The sequence below is a fragment of the Lolium rigidum genome, chromosome 7 (assembly GCF_022539505.1).
Source record: "Lolium rigidum isolate FL_2022 chromosome 7, APGP_CSIRO_Lrig_0.1, whole genome shotgun sequence".
Classification (NCBI taxonomy): Eukaryota; Viridiplantae; Streptophyta; class Magnoliopsida; order Poales; family Poaceae; genus Lolium; species Lolium rigidum.
In genome coordinates, this window is record NC_061514.1 from 290513259 (window position 1) to 290530279 (window position 17021).

Here is a 17021-nt window from a genome sequence, read left to right on the forward strand (position 1 = left end):
TACTTGGCGTGTAGTTGACGTGGGAGTTAGAAATCTTTGTGGTGTAGCTTTTCTTCAGTTCCCCGGCAACGGCGCCAGAAAATATGCTTGATGGCGTGTATTTCACACGTTCGTTGGGCAACCCCAAGAGGAAGGTATGATGCGCACAGCAGCAAGTTTTCCCTCGAAAAGAAACCAAGGTTTATCGAACCAGGAGGAGCCAAGAAGCACGTTGAAGGTTGATGGCGGCGGGATGTAGTGCGGCGCAACACCGGAGATTCCGGCGCCAACGTGGAACCTGCACAACACAACCAAAGTACTTTGCCCCAACGAAACGAGTGAGGTTGTCAATCTCACCGGCTTGCTGTAACAAAGGATTAACCGTATTGTGTGGAAGATGATTGTTTGCGGAGAAAATAGTAAAAACAAGTATTGCGACAGATTTGTATTTCAGTATTAAAGAATGGACCGGGGTCCACAGTTCACTAGAGGTGTCTCTCCCATAAGATAAAAGCATGTTGGGTGAACAAATTACGGTCGGGCAATTGACAAATAGAGAGGGCATAACAATGCACATACATGACATGATAAGTATAGTGAGATTTAATTGGGCATTACGACAAAGTACATAGACCGCCATCCAATCGCATCTATGCCTAAAAAGTCCACCTTCGAGGTTATCATCCGAACCCCTCCGAGTATTAAGTTGCTAAACAACGAGACAATTGCATTAAGTATGGTGCGTAATGTAATCAACAACTACATCCTCGGACATAGCGCCAATGTTTTATCCCTAGTGGCAACAGCACAACACAACCTTAGAACTTTCTCGTCATCGTCCCGGTGTCAATGCAGGCATGAACCCACTATCGAGCATAAGTACTCCCTCTTGGAGTTAAAAGTAAAAACTTGGCCAGAGCCTCTACTAGAAATGGAGAGCATGCAAGATCATAAACAACACATGTGTAATAACTTGATAATTAACATGACATGGTATTCTCTATCCATCGGATCCCGACAAACACAACATATAGAATTACAGATAGATGATCTTGATCATGTTAGGCAGCTCACAAGATCCAACAATGAAGCACAATGAGGAGAAGACAACCATCTAGCTACTGCTATGGACCCATAGTCCAGGGGTGAACTACTCACTCATCACTCCGGAGGCGACCATGGCGGTGTAGAGTCCTCCGGGAGACGAATCCCCTCTCCGGCAGGGTGCCGGAGGAGATCTCCAGAATCCCCCGAGATGGGATCGGCGGCGGCGGCGCCTCAGTAAGGTTTTCCGTATCGTGGTTTTTCGCCTCAGGGGTTTCGCGACGGAGGCTTTAAGTAGGCGGAAGGGCAGAGTCGGGGGCCAGACGAGGGGGCCACACCATAGGGCGGCGCGGGCCCCCCGGGCCGCGCCGCCTTGTGGTGTCGCCACCTCGTGGCCCCACTTCGTGTGTTCTTCGGTCTTCCGGAAGCTCCGTGGAAAAATAGGCACTCGGGTCTTAGTTTCGTCCAATTCCGAGAATATTTCGTTACTAGGATTTACGAAACCAAAAACAGCAGAAAACAGGAACTGGCACTTCGGCATCTTGTTAATAGGTTAGTTCCAGAAAATGCACGAATATGACATAAAGTGTGCATAAAACATGTAGGTATCATCAATAATATGGCATAGAACATAAGAAATTATCGATACGTCGGAGACGTATCAGTACTCACCGGGAACAAGCCTAATATCTCATACTTCAAGGTGTTCGGGTGTAAGTGCTTCTATAAAATCAAAGGAGTTTGTTTATCTAAATTTGCTCCTAAAGCTTTGGAGGGTATATTTGTTGGTTACGGTGCCGAATCTCACACTTACAAAATCTTTGATATATCCTCCAAGATTATCATCGAATCTTGTAGTGTGAAGTTCGAGGAAAATGATGGCTCCCAAGTGGGGCAAGTTGATGTTTGTGCAGGTGATGAAATACCTCAAGATTCCATAGTAAGAATGGTTGTGGGATTTTTCCGCCCCATTGAGGGACACGGTGTGGCGTCTTGGGAAGGACTATGCTCTACTTTGGTGGAGCCCTCATCTTCACAACATCAACAAACTCCATCTCTTGAAGCTAATGATGCACCAACCCAAGAACAAGAACCTCCCTCTAGTGTGCAAGATCAAGGACAAGATCAATATAGGATTCATGATGGATCCGATGAGTATCCATTCAATATTCTCCTCTCACCGAATAATGTCCAAGATCAAGCACATGAATTTGAGCACTCTCAAGAAATTGAGGAAACTCAAGTTGAAGGTCAAGACGGGGACCCAAACGATCAAGTTGATCAAGTGATCCCTCCAAGGACTAGGATGTCCAAGGAAGATATTGAGGCATGTCGTGTTGCTAGAAGAGATAGAACCTTAGAACGTCTTGAACACACACATGACAAGGTTCTTGGTGATGTAAGAGCAAGAGTTTCCACAAGAAGGCCATTGGCTAACTTTAGCAATCATCATGCTTATATCTCCTTAGTGGAACCCAAGAAAGTATTTGAAGCTCTTGAAGATCCAGATTGGTTGGAAACTATGCATGATGAACTCAATAACTTCAAGCGCAACAAAGTATGGACTTTAGTAGAGAAGGCAAAGGAGTGCCGCAATGAAATAGGCACTAAATGGATATTCAAGAACAAGCAAGATGAGTTTGGAATTGTTGTAAGGAACAAGGCAAGATTGGTAGCTCAAGGTTTCTCTCAGATTGAAGGAATTGACTTTGGAGAAACTTATGCTCCCGTGGCTTGCCTTGAGTCCATCCGTATCCTTCTTGCATATGCATCACATCATAATTTTAAGTTACAACAAACGGATGTGAAAAGTGCATTTCTTAATTGTCCTTTGCATGAAGAGTTTAATGTTAAGCAACCCCCGGGTTTTGAGGATCCCGACTATCCTAACCACGTTTATAACTTGATAAAGGCATTTATGGTCTCAAACAAGCTCCTAGAGCTTGGTACGAGCACCTTAAGGAATTGTTGATAGACCGTGGGTTTGATGTTGGGCTAATCGATCCCACTCTTTTTACTAAGAGGGTCAATGGGGAACTTTTCATTTGCCAATTATATGTTGATGATATTATCTTTGGCTCTACTAATAAAGCTTTCAATGATGAATTTTCAAAGCTTATGACCGATATGTTTGAGATGTCTATGATGGGAGAGATGAGGTTCTTTCTTGGTTTTGAGATCAAGCAATTGAGAGAAGGGACTTTCATCAATCAAGCAAAATATCTCCAAGACATGCTCAAGAGGTTCAAGATGACGGAAATGAAGGGTGTAGCCACTCCAATGGTTACCAAATGTCATCTTGCACTTGATACCAATGGTAAAGAGGTTGATCAAAAGGTATATCGCTCCATGATTGGATCCTTGCTTTATCTTTGTGCATCTAGACCGGACATAGTGTTGAGTGTTGGTGTGTGTGAAAGGTATCAAGCTTCTCCTAAGGAGAGCCACATGATGGCTCTCAAAAGAATCTTTCAATATTTGGTTGATACCCCAAGATATGGTCTTTGGTATCCTAAAGGCTCAAGTTTTTATCTCAATGGATACACCGATGCGGATTGGGCGGGAGACAAGGATGATAGGAAATCAACCTCCGGGGCTTGCCAATTCCTTGGTAGGTCCTTGGTGTGTTGGTCTTCTAAGAAGCAAAATTGTATATCTCTCTCTACCGCCGAAGCCAAATATGTTGCCGCCGCAAGTGGATGCACTCAATTGTTATGCATTAGGAAAACTTTAAAGGAATACGGTGTCACTTATGACAAAGTGCCTCTTTTATGTGACAATGAAAGTGCCATCAAGATTGCTTATAATCCGGTGCAACATTCAAGAACGAAGCATATTGAGATCTGGAATCATTTTATTAGTGATCATGTTGTCCGTGGTGATATTGAGCTATGCTATGTTCCTACCAAAGATCAACTCGCCGATATATTCACGAAGCCTCTTGATGAAGCAAGATTTTTCTATTTGAGGAATGAGCTAAATATCATTGATTCAAGGAGTATAGCTTAACCATCTTGCAAACACACTTTCTTCTCAAAACTTTATTTGATGTGGGCATGAAAATAGGGGGAGCGCCATTTAAACTATTGAGCTATCCCTCCCCCCATAATGCCAATAATAAGAAATCATTATCTTTATATCATATGCTGATATGTGAGCTTCAATGACGAGTATTGGTCTTGGGCCCAAGATATATCTTCGCGGTGCCATACCATAACACTCATACATGGTGGCCTAGGCCACCACACTCTTCTTTGTGAAGAGTTGGAGTTATTTGGATCTTTCATGGATTTCATTTGACTTTTATTTGTTCTTATGGGAAATCACTCATGTTTGGTCTTTATTTGCAGTGTTTGCAAATATGTGTGATAATGTACCATCAACAGTGTGATCTTTCTATCCTAAGCCACCTTACCTAAGAAACCATTCCACTCTTAATACACTAAATATCTAAAAAAAATTCAAGGGTTTTGGGCTTGGGGCTGGTTTGCCGGCACTGCCGGTGGTGGCACCCCGGCACTGCCGGTTACGGTTGGGTGGCACTGCCGCTGTCGGGTGGGGTCAAAGTGACGGGCCCTAGGGGAGTTAGGGCAACTGCCTCTTTCCTCCCCGTGCCCCTCTCCTCCCACACGACGCCCCAGCCACCGCCGACGCTGCCCCAGCCCTCAAGCCACCGTCCCGAGTCCTCCCAGGACCCCTGGTCGGCTGGGCTTGGGCAGGCCACCCTCCTCCATGGCTTCCTCTTCCGGTAAGCCTTTCCTCCCTTGCATTGCTCCGTAGACTTTACCATGGAGGTAGATAGTCCCTTGCATTGCTCTGATGAACTTTTGAGACACAATGTGTGAGTCTTCAGCGGATCTGGCATGCTTCAGGCTTGACCGGCACTACCGGCCATTTCTCAGCGGCAGTGCCGCTGGGCCGGCACTGCCACCCTATGCAATCCGGCACTGCCGGTTGGGCTGGCAGTGCCGCCCATATCACTCCGGCACTGTCGGCGATGCTGTTGCCAGATCCACCCTAGCCTCTACAATTGTATCTCGAACTATTCATTTGTAATGCACTGACTGTCAGTTTTTCATTCATTTAGTGTACCTTATCATCATTTCCCTCTGTCCCTTGCTGTCTTAGGTGCAGGTGGTTCACACCGCAAGAACTCGGGCAAACAGGCTGTTCCTGGAGATTTTGAAGCTGAAATTCTACCGGTGAAGAAGGCGTCTCATCGGGAGAAGGGTATGGCTGAAACAGAACCTCGCCACCTCATCATCAAAAGGCTGCGAGGCAGACCTATTGGGAAATGGCCTGATCATGAGTATGCTCGGCTGTGTCAGACAAATGTCTATATCACACCCAAGGCCACCAACTGTTCTGAGCTGTTCTGGACTGAATATCAAGAAAAGACCTATTTGGATCTCTATGCTGAGGCTACCTATCGTGTTGCTCCTATGCATCACATTAACTTTGCTCACATGGACAAGCATGCTCATTATTTTGCAGAAGGTCGGGAGATTTGTGAGTACCTTGGTCTCTTCCCCCTGATGAAATTTCATCACCCTTACTATGTTGATGTTATTGGACAATTCTTTGCCACGGTGTATGTTGACACTGATGATGCCAAGACTATGACTTGGATGACCGAGGGTCGCATGTTGCATGGCACCTGGGGTCAATTTGCAGAGTGTCTTCGCTATCCAGTGCTTACTGACGACACAGAAGGATACTTCCGGGCTCACAACACTCTAAAGCCCATTGATAAGGCTCTTCTAGATGATCTATATCTTGAAGGAGAAGTGGTGTATGGCTCTCAGAAGTTTCTTCGTCCAGTTTATGACATTCTTCTTCGCATTTACAGAGAGGTCCTCAATCCCAAGGTTGGCTACGTTGATCAGATTTATGGCTATATTGGAAATCTTTTGTATCTCACTCACCAGCACCGTGGCACCGGCCTTCAGCTTGATGTGATGGATTATCTGTGGGAGGATTTTTGGTCGTGCATCATGTCTCGCAAGTCTCCGGTATTTGCACCCTACTTCATGTGTTTCATTTGCTCTCGCTCGGACAATGTTGGGTATGGTAAACTCCTTGATGATGTTAACTATTTGCCTCACAAACACAAGGATCTCAAGGTCAAGGCTCATCCCCTTCCTCCCCGTCTCCCCGCTGATGATGAATCTGCTGAAGAGGACTCAGATATGGAGTATGTTCCTCCTGCTGACAGTAGATGGTTTGCTCGTATTGAGGCCAAGCTTTCCAAGATTTTTTTGTCTCAAGTCTGACATCAATAGGCGTCAATACCAAGCTCATAGGGAAAGGAAGATGGAGAGGAGGAACACCAAGCTCATTATGCGCAAATTGGACATTCCTGTTGAGAGTGGGTCAGAAGAGGTCATTACTCCTGAGGAAGAGTGGCTGTCAAAGCATGGCAATGTGACTGAGTTTGATCAGCTTGGGCTACCCGGTCCTTCTCGCCGATAGCGTCTTGCTAGTGATGATGAATATAGTGAGCCTAAGCCCGCCGAGTTCGAAGACGACGACAAGATGGAAGAATCCTCCGACCATTCCGAAGATATCTAAGCTTCCATGGGATGTTGCAGCATCGCTTCTTTTCTCCTGTTTGGTGTGTTAATGCCAAAGGGGGAGGAGAAGGTCTATTAGGACTTGCATGGGATTTGATCAGGTTGAGGCACAAGCATATGTGTTTACCATTCTGTTAAGGCTTGTGTCCTTCTTTTATCATTTGTGCTTATGTTGAACTTTATCGTTTGTTTCTTGGTGTTTAAAACTCTGTTCTATATGTGGTGGAAAGACATTTTAGTATGAGACATATTATTATGGATTTCTGAAGTCTATATGCATGGTTGAGATTGTCATTATGAATGGAATCTCAACTTGATAATTGATACATGGTATGATGAGACATATGGATTTCAGAATTGTACATAATTGAGTATATCTTCATGGAATGGTATGGTCACCATGTCTCAATCTTTTATATCTCTCTGTCTCTTATCTATTACTTGTGATATGTTAGCATTGTGTTGCCTTACCCTGGTGTTTAGAGTTGCTCTGTACCTAATATGTATATTTGTATTCAAACATAAAATTCTTTTCTGCACACTTTTAGGGGGAGCTTCTCCCTTATTGAAACACTGCTAAAATTGCTCTTTTTTTTTTTTGCTAAATCCCGGTTTTGTCATCAAACACCAAAAAGGGGGAGATTGAAAGAACATTTCATGATCTCTATGGTTTTGCGTGTTGATAACAACACCGGTGACAATCTAACTGTGTGCTAAGTATGTGACAGATAAAGAGAAAGCACCACGACTAACAATCTCGATCCCCTCAAAAATGAGAAAAGAGTGCTACAGAAATCCTTCCAGTGGCCGGCACTACCGGTGGATGAGGGCCGGCACTGCCGGTGGATGCACCCCAGCACTGTCGGTGGTTGCACCCCGACACTGCCGGCTATCTCTGTCGACTGCTGTGACCTAATTTCAGGGGCTGGCACTGCCGCCATCTCTGGGCCGGCACTGCCGTTGAAGACGTTCCAACAGGCAGATTTGGTGGAGGGGTATATAAGGATCCCTTCCCCTACCTTGGAAAGTTGCTCAAACCCTCAAGACTTGTTCCACCATTGCTGAACCACCAAGAACACCAAAATCGTCAGATCTCCTCCCTCAACCACCCAAATCTCCTGAGCTTTGGAGAATCGAAGGAGAAGACCCCAATCTACATCTTCACCAAAGCGATTTGCATTTCCCCCTCATTTTGTTGAGGGCCCCCTTGCTAGTGTTCCTCTTTGGAATCCCTAGTTGTTTGTGGTTGATGTGTTCTTGTTAATTGTTGTGGTTTTACAGATATTGGGAGCCTCCAATTCGGTTGTGGATGTTTGCCCCAAGAACCTTGTAAATGCTCGGTTTCCGCCTCGAGACAATCCCTTAGTGGAAGTGGGCTAGGCCTTTGTGGCGTTGCTCATAGGAGACCTGAGTGAAGCCTTCGTGGCGTTGGTCTGGCTTTCATAGCAATCACACTCCTCCAAACGTAGACGTACCTTTTTGCAAAGAAAGGGAACTACGGGAATCATCTTTGTGTATCCGCGTGCTCCACTCTCGGTTACCTCTATCCTATTATCTCCCCTATATATATTGTCTAGCTATATATTGCTTAATAGTTGATCCTGTCATATAGGTAAATTCACATAGCTGCATATCTAGAGAATTTACCTTTGTGTCAAGCCTAAGTTGAAAACGAACTAAAAATTGGTTAGCACCTATTCACCCCCCTCTAGGTGCGGCATACGATCTTTTCAGAGTACGGGTAGATACTGGTGGAGCAGCTCTTTGGACCGTAAATCTTTGCATTGGGTATCCTAGAAGGAGTTGTCGAAGCCGAAAGTTAAAGGCGGTATGAGTTTTAGGGATCTTGAAATGTTTAATATTGCGTTACTTGGCAAGCATGGGTGGAGACTGATGCGCCCAGAGTGTTGAGGGGTAGATATTACCCAAATTCAGATTTCTTACAAGCTACTATTTCTTCTAGATCCTCAGCCACATGGAGAGCCATATTGGCATGCAGAGAGGCCCTTTCAGTTGGGCTTATTGAAGCGGATATGCAACGGTTCTTCGCTGAATGCGTGGCAAGATGCTTGGGTGCCAGGTCCCAGAACAATAAAGCCGGTTCCCCAAATTGGTCGAGATGAAATAAATATGATCTCTGATCTGATAGATGGTGAGAATGGTACATGAAAAATTAATCTAATCCGACGGAACTTTATAGCTCTTGATGCTGATGCCATTTTTAATATACCACTACGTAGTGGTGGTGGAGAAGACAGGTATATATTCTGTTAAATCTGCGTATCGTGCTCTTATGACTCACAACGAGCAACCAGCTCTAGAGGAAGGGGCGATCACCAAAACCTCAGATTCTGAACAATGGATGTGGAAATCTCTCTGGAAACTTGATGTGGTGCCAAAAGTACGCGTCTTCTGATGGAGAGTGCTGCGAGGTATTTTGCTGGTTGAGAGTATACTTAAGCACGGACATATTGCACAAATTGCAAGATGCAAAATCTGTCTTGATGCAAATGAAAACATGATGCATGCCCTTATTTAGTGTTCACATGCGAGAAAGTTCTGGAAAGAGGCGCAAGTGTGGCTAAAATTAAAGTTGCCTAGACTACATCCCGAGACATGGTCGAAGGATATTTTATGTGATCCCATGTTCTTGGAGTCCGATCGAGCTAACCTTATCACCGTTATGTGGGCGATTTGGACGTCGAGGAACAGCTGGACTCATGATCGGGGACCCTTCGATCCTGTTCAATCTCTGAAGATGATCAAGGAAGCGCTTGCGGTGCTTGAGCTACTGAAGCAATTTACGGAGATACTTCCAGGTCATGGCTGGCGACCACCGGAGGGAGATACAATCAAAATAAATATTGACGGTGCAGAAATTCAATTCGGCTCCCGGGTGCGTATGCTCCCTCTACCAAAAAATCTTATTTCGAAGTGTCAAAAAAATTTGACAAAAAATTCTACATGTACATCTTTATAATATATGTGTGTTCGTCAAGTTTCAAGAAAACCCAACATTTTTTGTGGACTATGTAAAAAAGAGAAATTTTATCTTGTAAAAACCATTATTTCTAGCACTGAGTTTTGTCTTTTTTACACACGTCACATGACAAGTCGATTTTTTATGAAACAACTTTGTAAGCGTGTAGCACGTGAAGATGTACGTGCGAATTTTTCGTTACAATTTTTTTGAAATTTAAAATGTGTGTAAGATGCATTTTAAACTAAAGGGAGCATATGCTCCCATGTTCCAAAACATCACTCCCCTGACGGTGGTCTATCCCTAGAAGCTCGCAAGGGTGGAGCTGGTTGTGTCACGCGCACGGCTACTTCCTTCCTTGGAGCATGTAGTAAACCCTACGAGGGTGTTACTAACCCTCTTGTTGCTGAAGCCCTCTCTCTACGGGATGGTGTTATCTTCGCCCGGCTTCGAGGTTTCGAAAGAGTGGTCATGGAAGTTGATTGCCTGGAGGTTGTAAACCTCTGGAACTCTCGTCACGGTTCTCGTTCGGCTGTGACACCAATTCTTCCAGAAATTGGATAGCTAGCTAGTTTTTTTTGTTTCTTTTGTTATCCATCATGTTCCTAGAAATGCTAATCTCTCGGCCCATCTCTGCGCAAAGCCTGCACTCTGATGGTGATGAGTAGCTGGCTAGATTTACCACCAGAATTCCTTAATTCTTTGTAGTCAGTCTTCTGGCTGAGCAGGCGGGATCCGTCATTAAAGAATAAAGAACTCTCTATTTCCCCGAAAAAAGAAAGATCGAGGAAGTCAGAAAACGCCATTTCTATATGTCAAAAAAAAACGCCATTTCTATTTTCTAATAATCTAACTTATGCGGGTGCTGTAAATTGGTAGGGTCTTGTCTAATTCTGCGACCACGGGAGAGGGCACATAGGGTTTCCCCACACGGCATCCAGCCCCGCACGCCGGTTCACCACGACGCAGCCGGAAATCGCCCAAAACCACGAGCCAGCTGCGCGACGCAGCCGCCGCCACCGGCGCACCGCGGTGCCGGCTACGGACTGATATCTAGCCCCCAACCAACAACACAGCGCAAGAGGAGCCCCAAACCCTTTTCCCCTCTCCTTCTTCTTCTCCCACTCTCGTCGCGGAATCACACGCGCAGATTGGAGCCGGAGCTCGATCCGAAAGAAGCTTTCTTTTCTCGCGGAATGGCGGAGGAGAAGGGCGCGCTGCAGTCGGCGAGGACTTGGATCGTGGAGCACAAGCTCCGGGCCGTCGGTACGTCCTCACCGATCTTTTTCTTGTTCCGCCGCCAGAACCATTTCGTCGGTCCTTCTCTTCCTGCCCAGAGATGAATCTGAGTATCTGATCCCCTTTTCTTTTCTTGTCTTGAAGGGGCGCTGTGGCTCTCGGGGATCGCGGGATCCATCGCGTACAACTGGTCCAGGCCCGGCATGAAGACCAGCGTCAAGCTCATCCACGCCAGGTACGGTTCCTGATTTGAAATCCTGTGTTGAAATCGGCTTAGGTTCCAGTAGCGACGCATGTGCTAATGTCCTTATCTCCCAAGCTGAAATCAGCTTAGCTCCATCAGCAATGCTTGTGGAGCTGTGGTTGTGGTGGGTATTGGCTCACTGGGTACATTCATGTGGTGGCTGCATTGTTGGGAAACAAGATACGGACGTATTTTATCCTGACTATGGTAACCTGTTAGGTTCCCATCGGATATAGGTGTCATCAGACACGATGGATTCGATGTTAGTACTTTTAGATGGCTCGATTACCCCCAATTGTTAGGCTTGTTTTCATCCACATGATAAATGCTGATTTCGTAGTATAACATGTGGTTATAGGTTTAACTGAAGCGCGTACACAAGGACCTTTTTCACCATAATCAAATGACACCTCCACCGTTCAGTTTGACCCCAACCAAATGAGGGGAGGGTAGATCTGGCACTGTGATGATAGCCGGGACCCGGGAGTGAAATTTTGCACCGCATATATATTTTTAGACAGAATATGCTTTCTCAATCAAGTTCTGGTGGTGCACACCCTACATTTCAAATACATCCATTAACTTGATCTCGAGTCTACTTATGCAAGATTACCACCAAAATGATATTGATGTGGGTTTGGTAAGCGAGTTAGCTGCTTGTATGCGGTGCAGTTTTAATTTTCCGGCATATATTTGGGGAATAGTGCCATGGAAGTATTTTACAGTGCCAGAAAGATTTTAAAACTGGCTAGTTAACTATTGACTGCTACTCATGAAGTAACCAACATAGTAGTAAAAGAGTGCACTCTGCTTTGCCCTGCAATGTGCTTGCTTGCGCTCCTAACTTCTTGACACAAACAACAAGTGTGCAACACATATCATGATCAACATGACGTCAATTATCAACTAGTGTTAACCTAGATGAGGGCTTATTATAGGCTTATGAAAGGCTCTGTGGCCAGTTAATCACATCACTTTGTTCAATGCAAAGGACATAACAAAGATTTACACAAAGGAACTAGTTCACTGTGGTGACTTACAAATTGTAGTGAACACATTTCTCGTGATAATGCTGTTCTCTTTGGTCTCAGAAAACTATATATCACTAGTTGGATATATGTAGTGAAAAACCATGCCTAGACTATCTTTCTAGGTGTCAGAATTTGATTGTTGTCCACACAACAAGTGTTGCCCTGGAGAAGGGTATGAACTGCAGTAACCCCACTTTCATGTCCGTAACTTGGTGCTGTGAATCCTTCGGAGTTTTATATTACAATACTCTTTTTTCTGCTTTTCCCCAGACAAACTGTTTGATGACACCGTTGGTAGTACAATAGTACATAGTGTAGGGTGGTGTGTAGAATTCCTGAAGGATTGCACTGCTGAAGGTCAAGGAAGTAGTACAACATAGTGTTTAAACAAATCTAAAGCCAGCGCAGTCACACATCTGGCAACAGTTATGTCTCAGAGGTTAGCAACTAGCAACTGATGCTCGAAACACAGTTGGACACATGTTTGCTCTTCCTTGTGATTGTGTACTAATGACATCAGCATGTTTTGACCTAGGCATGTCCTGTAAATGATCTATTTTTCTATAGGTAACAAGTTTATAGTACATAAAGTGACAGTTCTTTGTACTAAATAGGTGTTTGGGATTGGGACACATAACACATATACCTTATTCGGTTATTCCCCTTAGCCTGTATTTTTACGTTTAATGGATAATGCCTGCCTTTAGAGATAATACTTTTAAAGTATGGATACATTCGATGATTGATGTTATTACAGTCCCACATGATCTGAACCGCTAGGCAGGGCGGAGCCAGCCTGTAGAAAACCACAACTCAACTCTCCAGCCTAATTGGTCTGGCGATGAACCTTCATGATTCTCGAATCAGGAAGAGCAGCCATAATCACACAAACATCCATGAAGATTAACATAAGATCTATCCTCAGCGGTATATTAGTAAGACTGAACAACCAATAAACAGTCTGTTGCCAAGACTACATGATCAGTCAACTGAGCAGCGGATGACATGCCCGCCACCATCTGTTGAGACCACCCTCCACGACTGGTGGCAAGAGGCAAGGCAAAGCACGCCAAAACCTATGCACAAAGGCTTGGCATCCGTGACGCTCCTGGTTCCCTGGATGGTATGGAAGCACCGGAATGATTGTGTCTTTGAACATGGGTGCCCATCAGTTAGAGAACTGAGCATCAAAATCAAAGATGAAGCTGTGTCATGGGCCATGGCAGGGGCAAAAGGCCTGAGGGACATCATGCCAGCAACCTGGGACATGCAATAAACCCCTCTTTCTGTAAAATCAAGATTGTAACCTCTTAGGAGGCGTGTAACAAATTCTATCTTTTCAATGAAATGAAATGCAAAGAGTCCTTTGCGTTTTCTGGAAAAAAAGTCAACTGAGCAGCTAAATGGATCTCAGTAAATGAGCAAGTATTATGTTTCAACTGCACTAGTACATACTTTCATGTTTTGATAGAAAAGGGTTTCCCCCGATTTCATTAAAGAAATAAAAATGTTCTACAGTTTCACCACCACAACAGAAACATCCACCCAGCGTCTGCGTTTGAAAGGTTCATAGAGATAAAAGGAGTGAAAGAGAACAAGAAGCTAAAATCTACAGTTATTACAGCAGGCAGACAAGCAGCTCCACTCAACTCCTACTCCGCTACTATCAGCATCCCTCCCCCCCCCCCCTAGGGTTTCTTTTTTCTTCCTATAATTTTTCAACCAAATGCCTACACAATGAGAGCATTGGTAAAGCTGCAGTTTATGCCAAAAACGCAACTAACCACGTTCCACACATATCTAGCAAGAGGACAGTGTAAGAACAAATGATCAATTGTTTTCTGACCACAAAACAAGCAAGACAACTCACATCGCCCTCCTCTGTGATAAAACATCCCTGGTTGAGATACTTTTTTTTCAGTATCGACCAGATGAAAATCCTGACACGCAGTGGAATTTTCACTTTGCACATAAATTGAGAAGGAACGTTTAAAGGGATTTGATTGAAAAAACACCAGAAGTTGTGAGTTTCCAACCAATTTATCTGGCTCGTCACTTAGTTCAACATTTGCCAAATCATTTTGCAGATTAGCCCATTGTTCCCCATAAACCCCACCAAAACCCTTCTGAATCTAAGTGAACCAAGCCCAAAATCAAACAATTGCTTAACAGTGATTTCCTGATTCAGTGAGATATTGAAAACCTTGGATATTTTGAAGCAAGCTTCCCATCACCAAGCCAGTGATCTCTCCACAGCCTAGTTCTATTCCCTTTCCCTATTTGAATTTTAGAACATCTCCAAAACAGTTGCTTGACTTCCATGAGCCCCTGCCAAAAGTTGGATTCTCCATTTTTGGCAGTGACCTGGCCCAAGGTCTGTCTTTGTAGATTTTTTTAGAAACGATATCTTGCCACAGCCCTTGTTAATTAAACAGCTTCAAAGCCATTTTGACAAAAGAGGAATATTCATTACATTCAGATCAATGATACCCTGGCCACCTGCATCTTTTGGCAGACTCTTCCAGTTAACTAGGTAGTATTTATTCTAATCTTTATCTCCACTCCAAAGGAAATAGGACCTGATTTATCCATTTTCTCCCAGCATGACAGAAGAACTTGTCCCGAGCGGTCTCTTATAATGACACCAAAACTTCCTTGGCAGAATGAATATCAAAGTGCATCTGCATTTATCTTAAGCCAGCCAGGTGTACGTACCTTCATAAACTTCCAGGATGACAGAAGGACCTGTCCCAAGTGGTCTCTTGTAATGACACCAATACTTCCTTGGCGGAACGAATATCAAAGCGCATCCACATTTATCTTGAGCCAGCCAGCTGTAATTGGACCCCAACAAGCACACACATCTGAAATACTTCCTCCGCCCCAAAAAGGATGTCAGAGATACATCCAAATTTAGACAAATCTGCGACATCTTTTTCGAGACGGAGGTAGTATCGTTCTGATTTGATGTAGGCTTAAGCACGTCTGGATTTCCGTTTCACCTTTGTGATCCACATTGTGGAAGAGAGTTAGCAAGTGAAAATCTTTATTCTGAATGCTTTTCAGGCATTTTCTACTATTGGTTCTTCAGGTTCCTGTTATGTCTTTCACCCCATTAATCTACTTGTACCATTTTTGACTGATCTTATTGATGTTCTTCTGCCACTTTTCGGTAAAAATCAAGGCAATATTCAGGTTCATTATATAGAATATTGTTTAGGGTCATTACACCTCTAGTGTTTGTTTGCATTGTTTAGTTTGGCGGTTCCGTGCAATAGAATCTAACATGTATTGAGTGCAAACAAACCTGGAAAGTAATACTAACCAAAATGTTAGACCTTTTGGTTCAAAGTTATGGCACTGGGACTACTAGATGTAATTAATGAAATCCTGCATCATTATTTCAGTACCACTGCTGCACAATCAAACTTCACGGACTTAAATTTATTTGGTTTCATTCTTATAACTTGGCAGTGTCTTTGTGCCATATTTCTGTTGATATAATTCAGTTTTTTCATTCAACGGAGTAAAGCACGGTTATTACATCTCCACACTTTGTTTGCATCGCTTACTTTGTCTATCTGTGCAGTTGAATCTAACATGTTTTGATCGCAAAGAAACCTGGAAAGTACTATTATTAACCAAAATGTTGGACGTTTATATTCAATGTTATGGTAGTGAGATTACTGTACTCAGTTATGAAACCCTGCATCAGTATCGCTGCTGCACGTACTTAATTTTATTTGATTGTTCTACCTTGGCAGGCTTCATGCTCAGGCCCTTACCCTGGCTGCCTTGGGTGGTTCAGCACTGGTGGAGTACTATGATCACCAGTCAGGTTCAGGGTCAAGAGTTCACAACTATGCAAAGCAGTTCCTTCCTCCAGCTGAGACCAACCCCAAAAAAGACTAGGATCTACTGTGTAGAAGAGGCAAACAAATAACAGCCACCAGATATGGGGTATGTTGATGTTATTTTCTGAACGAAGAATCCGGCGCTCTGTGTTCCTTTATTGAAATTCTGCATGCTGGCTATTTTCTGTATAAGCTACTGAACCAGCAATCAGATGCCGCGATACACTGATGCATGGTAATGCAAATATGTACTATCCTGGAAAACAATGAAATTAATGAAATGTTTCCCTCTTACTATTGATGAAGGGAATTTGTCAATAAGATTTCATATTACCTGCGCCTAAGTTGGTGTGCAAAAGCTTTTGCTCAAGACTGTGAACATCACGTTGTGTGACATTGGATGCTCTAGGAATGCCCATAAGAACTTAAGAAGTGATTCCTTTCTCTGTTTGGAATATAATACTGCAAAGTGGTGCCTGTACTTAGTACTGACACATACTTAGAGCATGGGAGGCACGTGCTAATGTGCTATGGAGATGATGGGTGAGACATCGGTGTTGCTTCCTGCTCTAGGTTCCTTCTGGTGGATCTGACGGTGGGTTTCTTTATGGTTTCCTGTTGGGTGATTAGTACGTACTTTCCTGGGTACAATTGTTTAGTTGGAACTAAAACTAGCTAGCTGCATAGTCTGTGTCAGGCTCATGGATCTCGAGTGTGCCATAAGATAACAGCCAGCTTTCTGAGTTATAATGCATCTGGTCGCATTCCAGACTTGGGAGGACTTGCAACATACAAGATATCATCATACTCGCATACATATACATCGAAATTCTTCAAAATATAAAAGCTGCATATAAAGATGTGAAAGAAACATCTGTTTCGGCGGCAATGAACATGATGATAAATGATCAAAGCCCCAGGATAGCCCCCAAAACATTAGAGATACTGCAGCTCTGATGACTGATGTAGATGTGTATTTTATCTTCTACCAGAAGAGGATTTCGTTACTGTAAACATGGCCTAGCGTTGACCTTGAGTGATCTCCATCTGCGAACTTGGAGATCTCTGAGTAATCGA

The 17021-nt window shown here is 43.9% G+C and overlaps 1 protein-coding gene across 1 annotated transcript; it reads left to right on the plus strand.

Annotated features, from left to right (window-relative positions):
* The first annotated feature begins 10630 nt into the window (after positions 1 to 10630).
* Positions 10631 to 16245, plus strand: LOC124678089. Its single transcript, XM_047214019.1, has 3 exons — positions 10631 to 10842; positions 10960 to 11050; positions 15855 to 16245. Exons 1-3 carry the CDS (start codon positions 10773 to 10775, stop codon positions 16000 to 16002), a joined length of 309 nt encoding a protein of 102 aa, XP_047069975.1. The 5' UTR covers positions 10631 to 10772; the 3' UTR covers positions 16003 to 16245.
* The last annotated feature ends 776 nt before the right edge of the window (positions 16246 to 17021 follow it).

Bases quoted from the DNA above. Each gene is read 5' to 3' on its own strand.
- LOC124678089 (XM_047214019.1), top strand. From the start codon at position 10,773: ATGGCGGAGGAGAAGGGCGCGCTGCAGTCGGCGAGGACTTGGATCGTG. The intron at 10,843-10,959 runs GTACGTCCTCAC...CTTGTCTTGAAG, and splicing joins GCACAAGCTCCGGGCCGTCG to GGGCGCTGTGGCTCTCGGGG. The intron at 11,051-15,854 runs GTACGGTTCCTG...CTACCTTGGCAG, and splicing joins GTCAAGCTCATCCACGCCAG to GCTTCATGCTCAGGCCCTTA.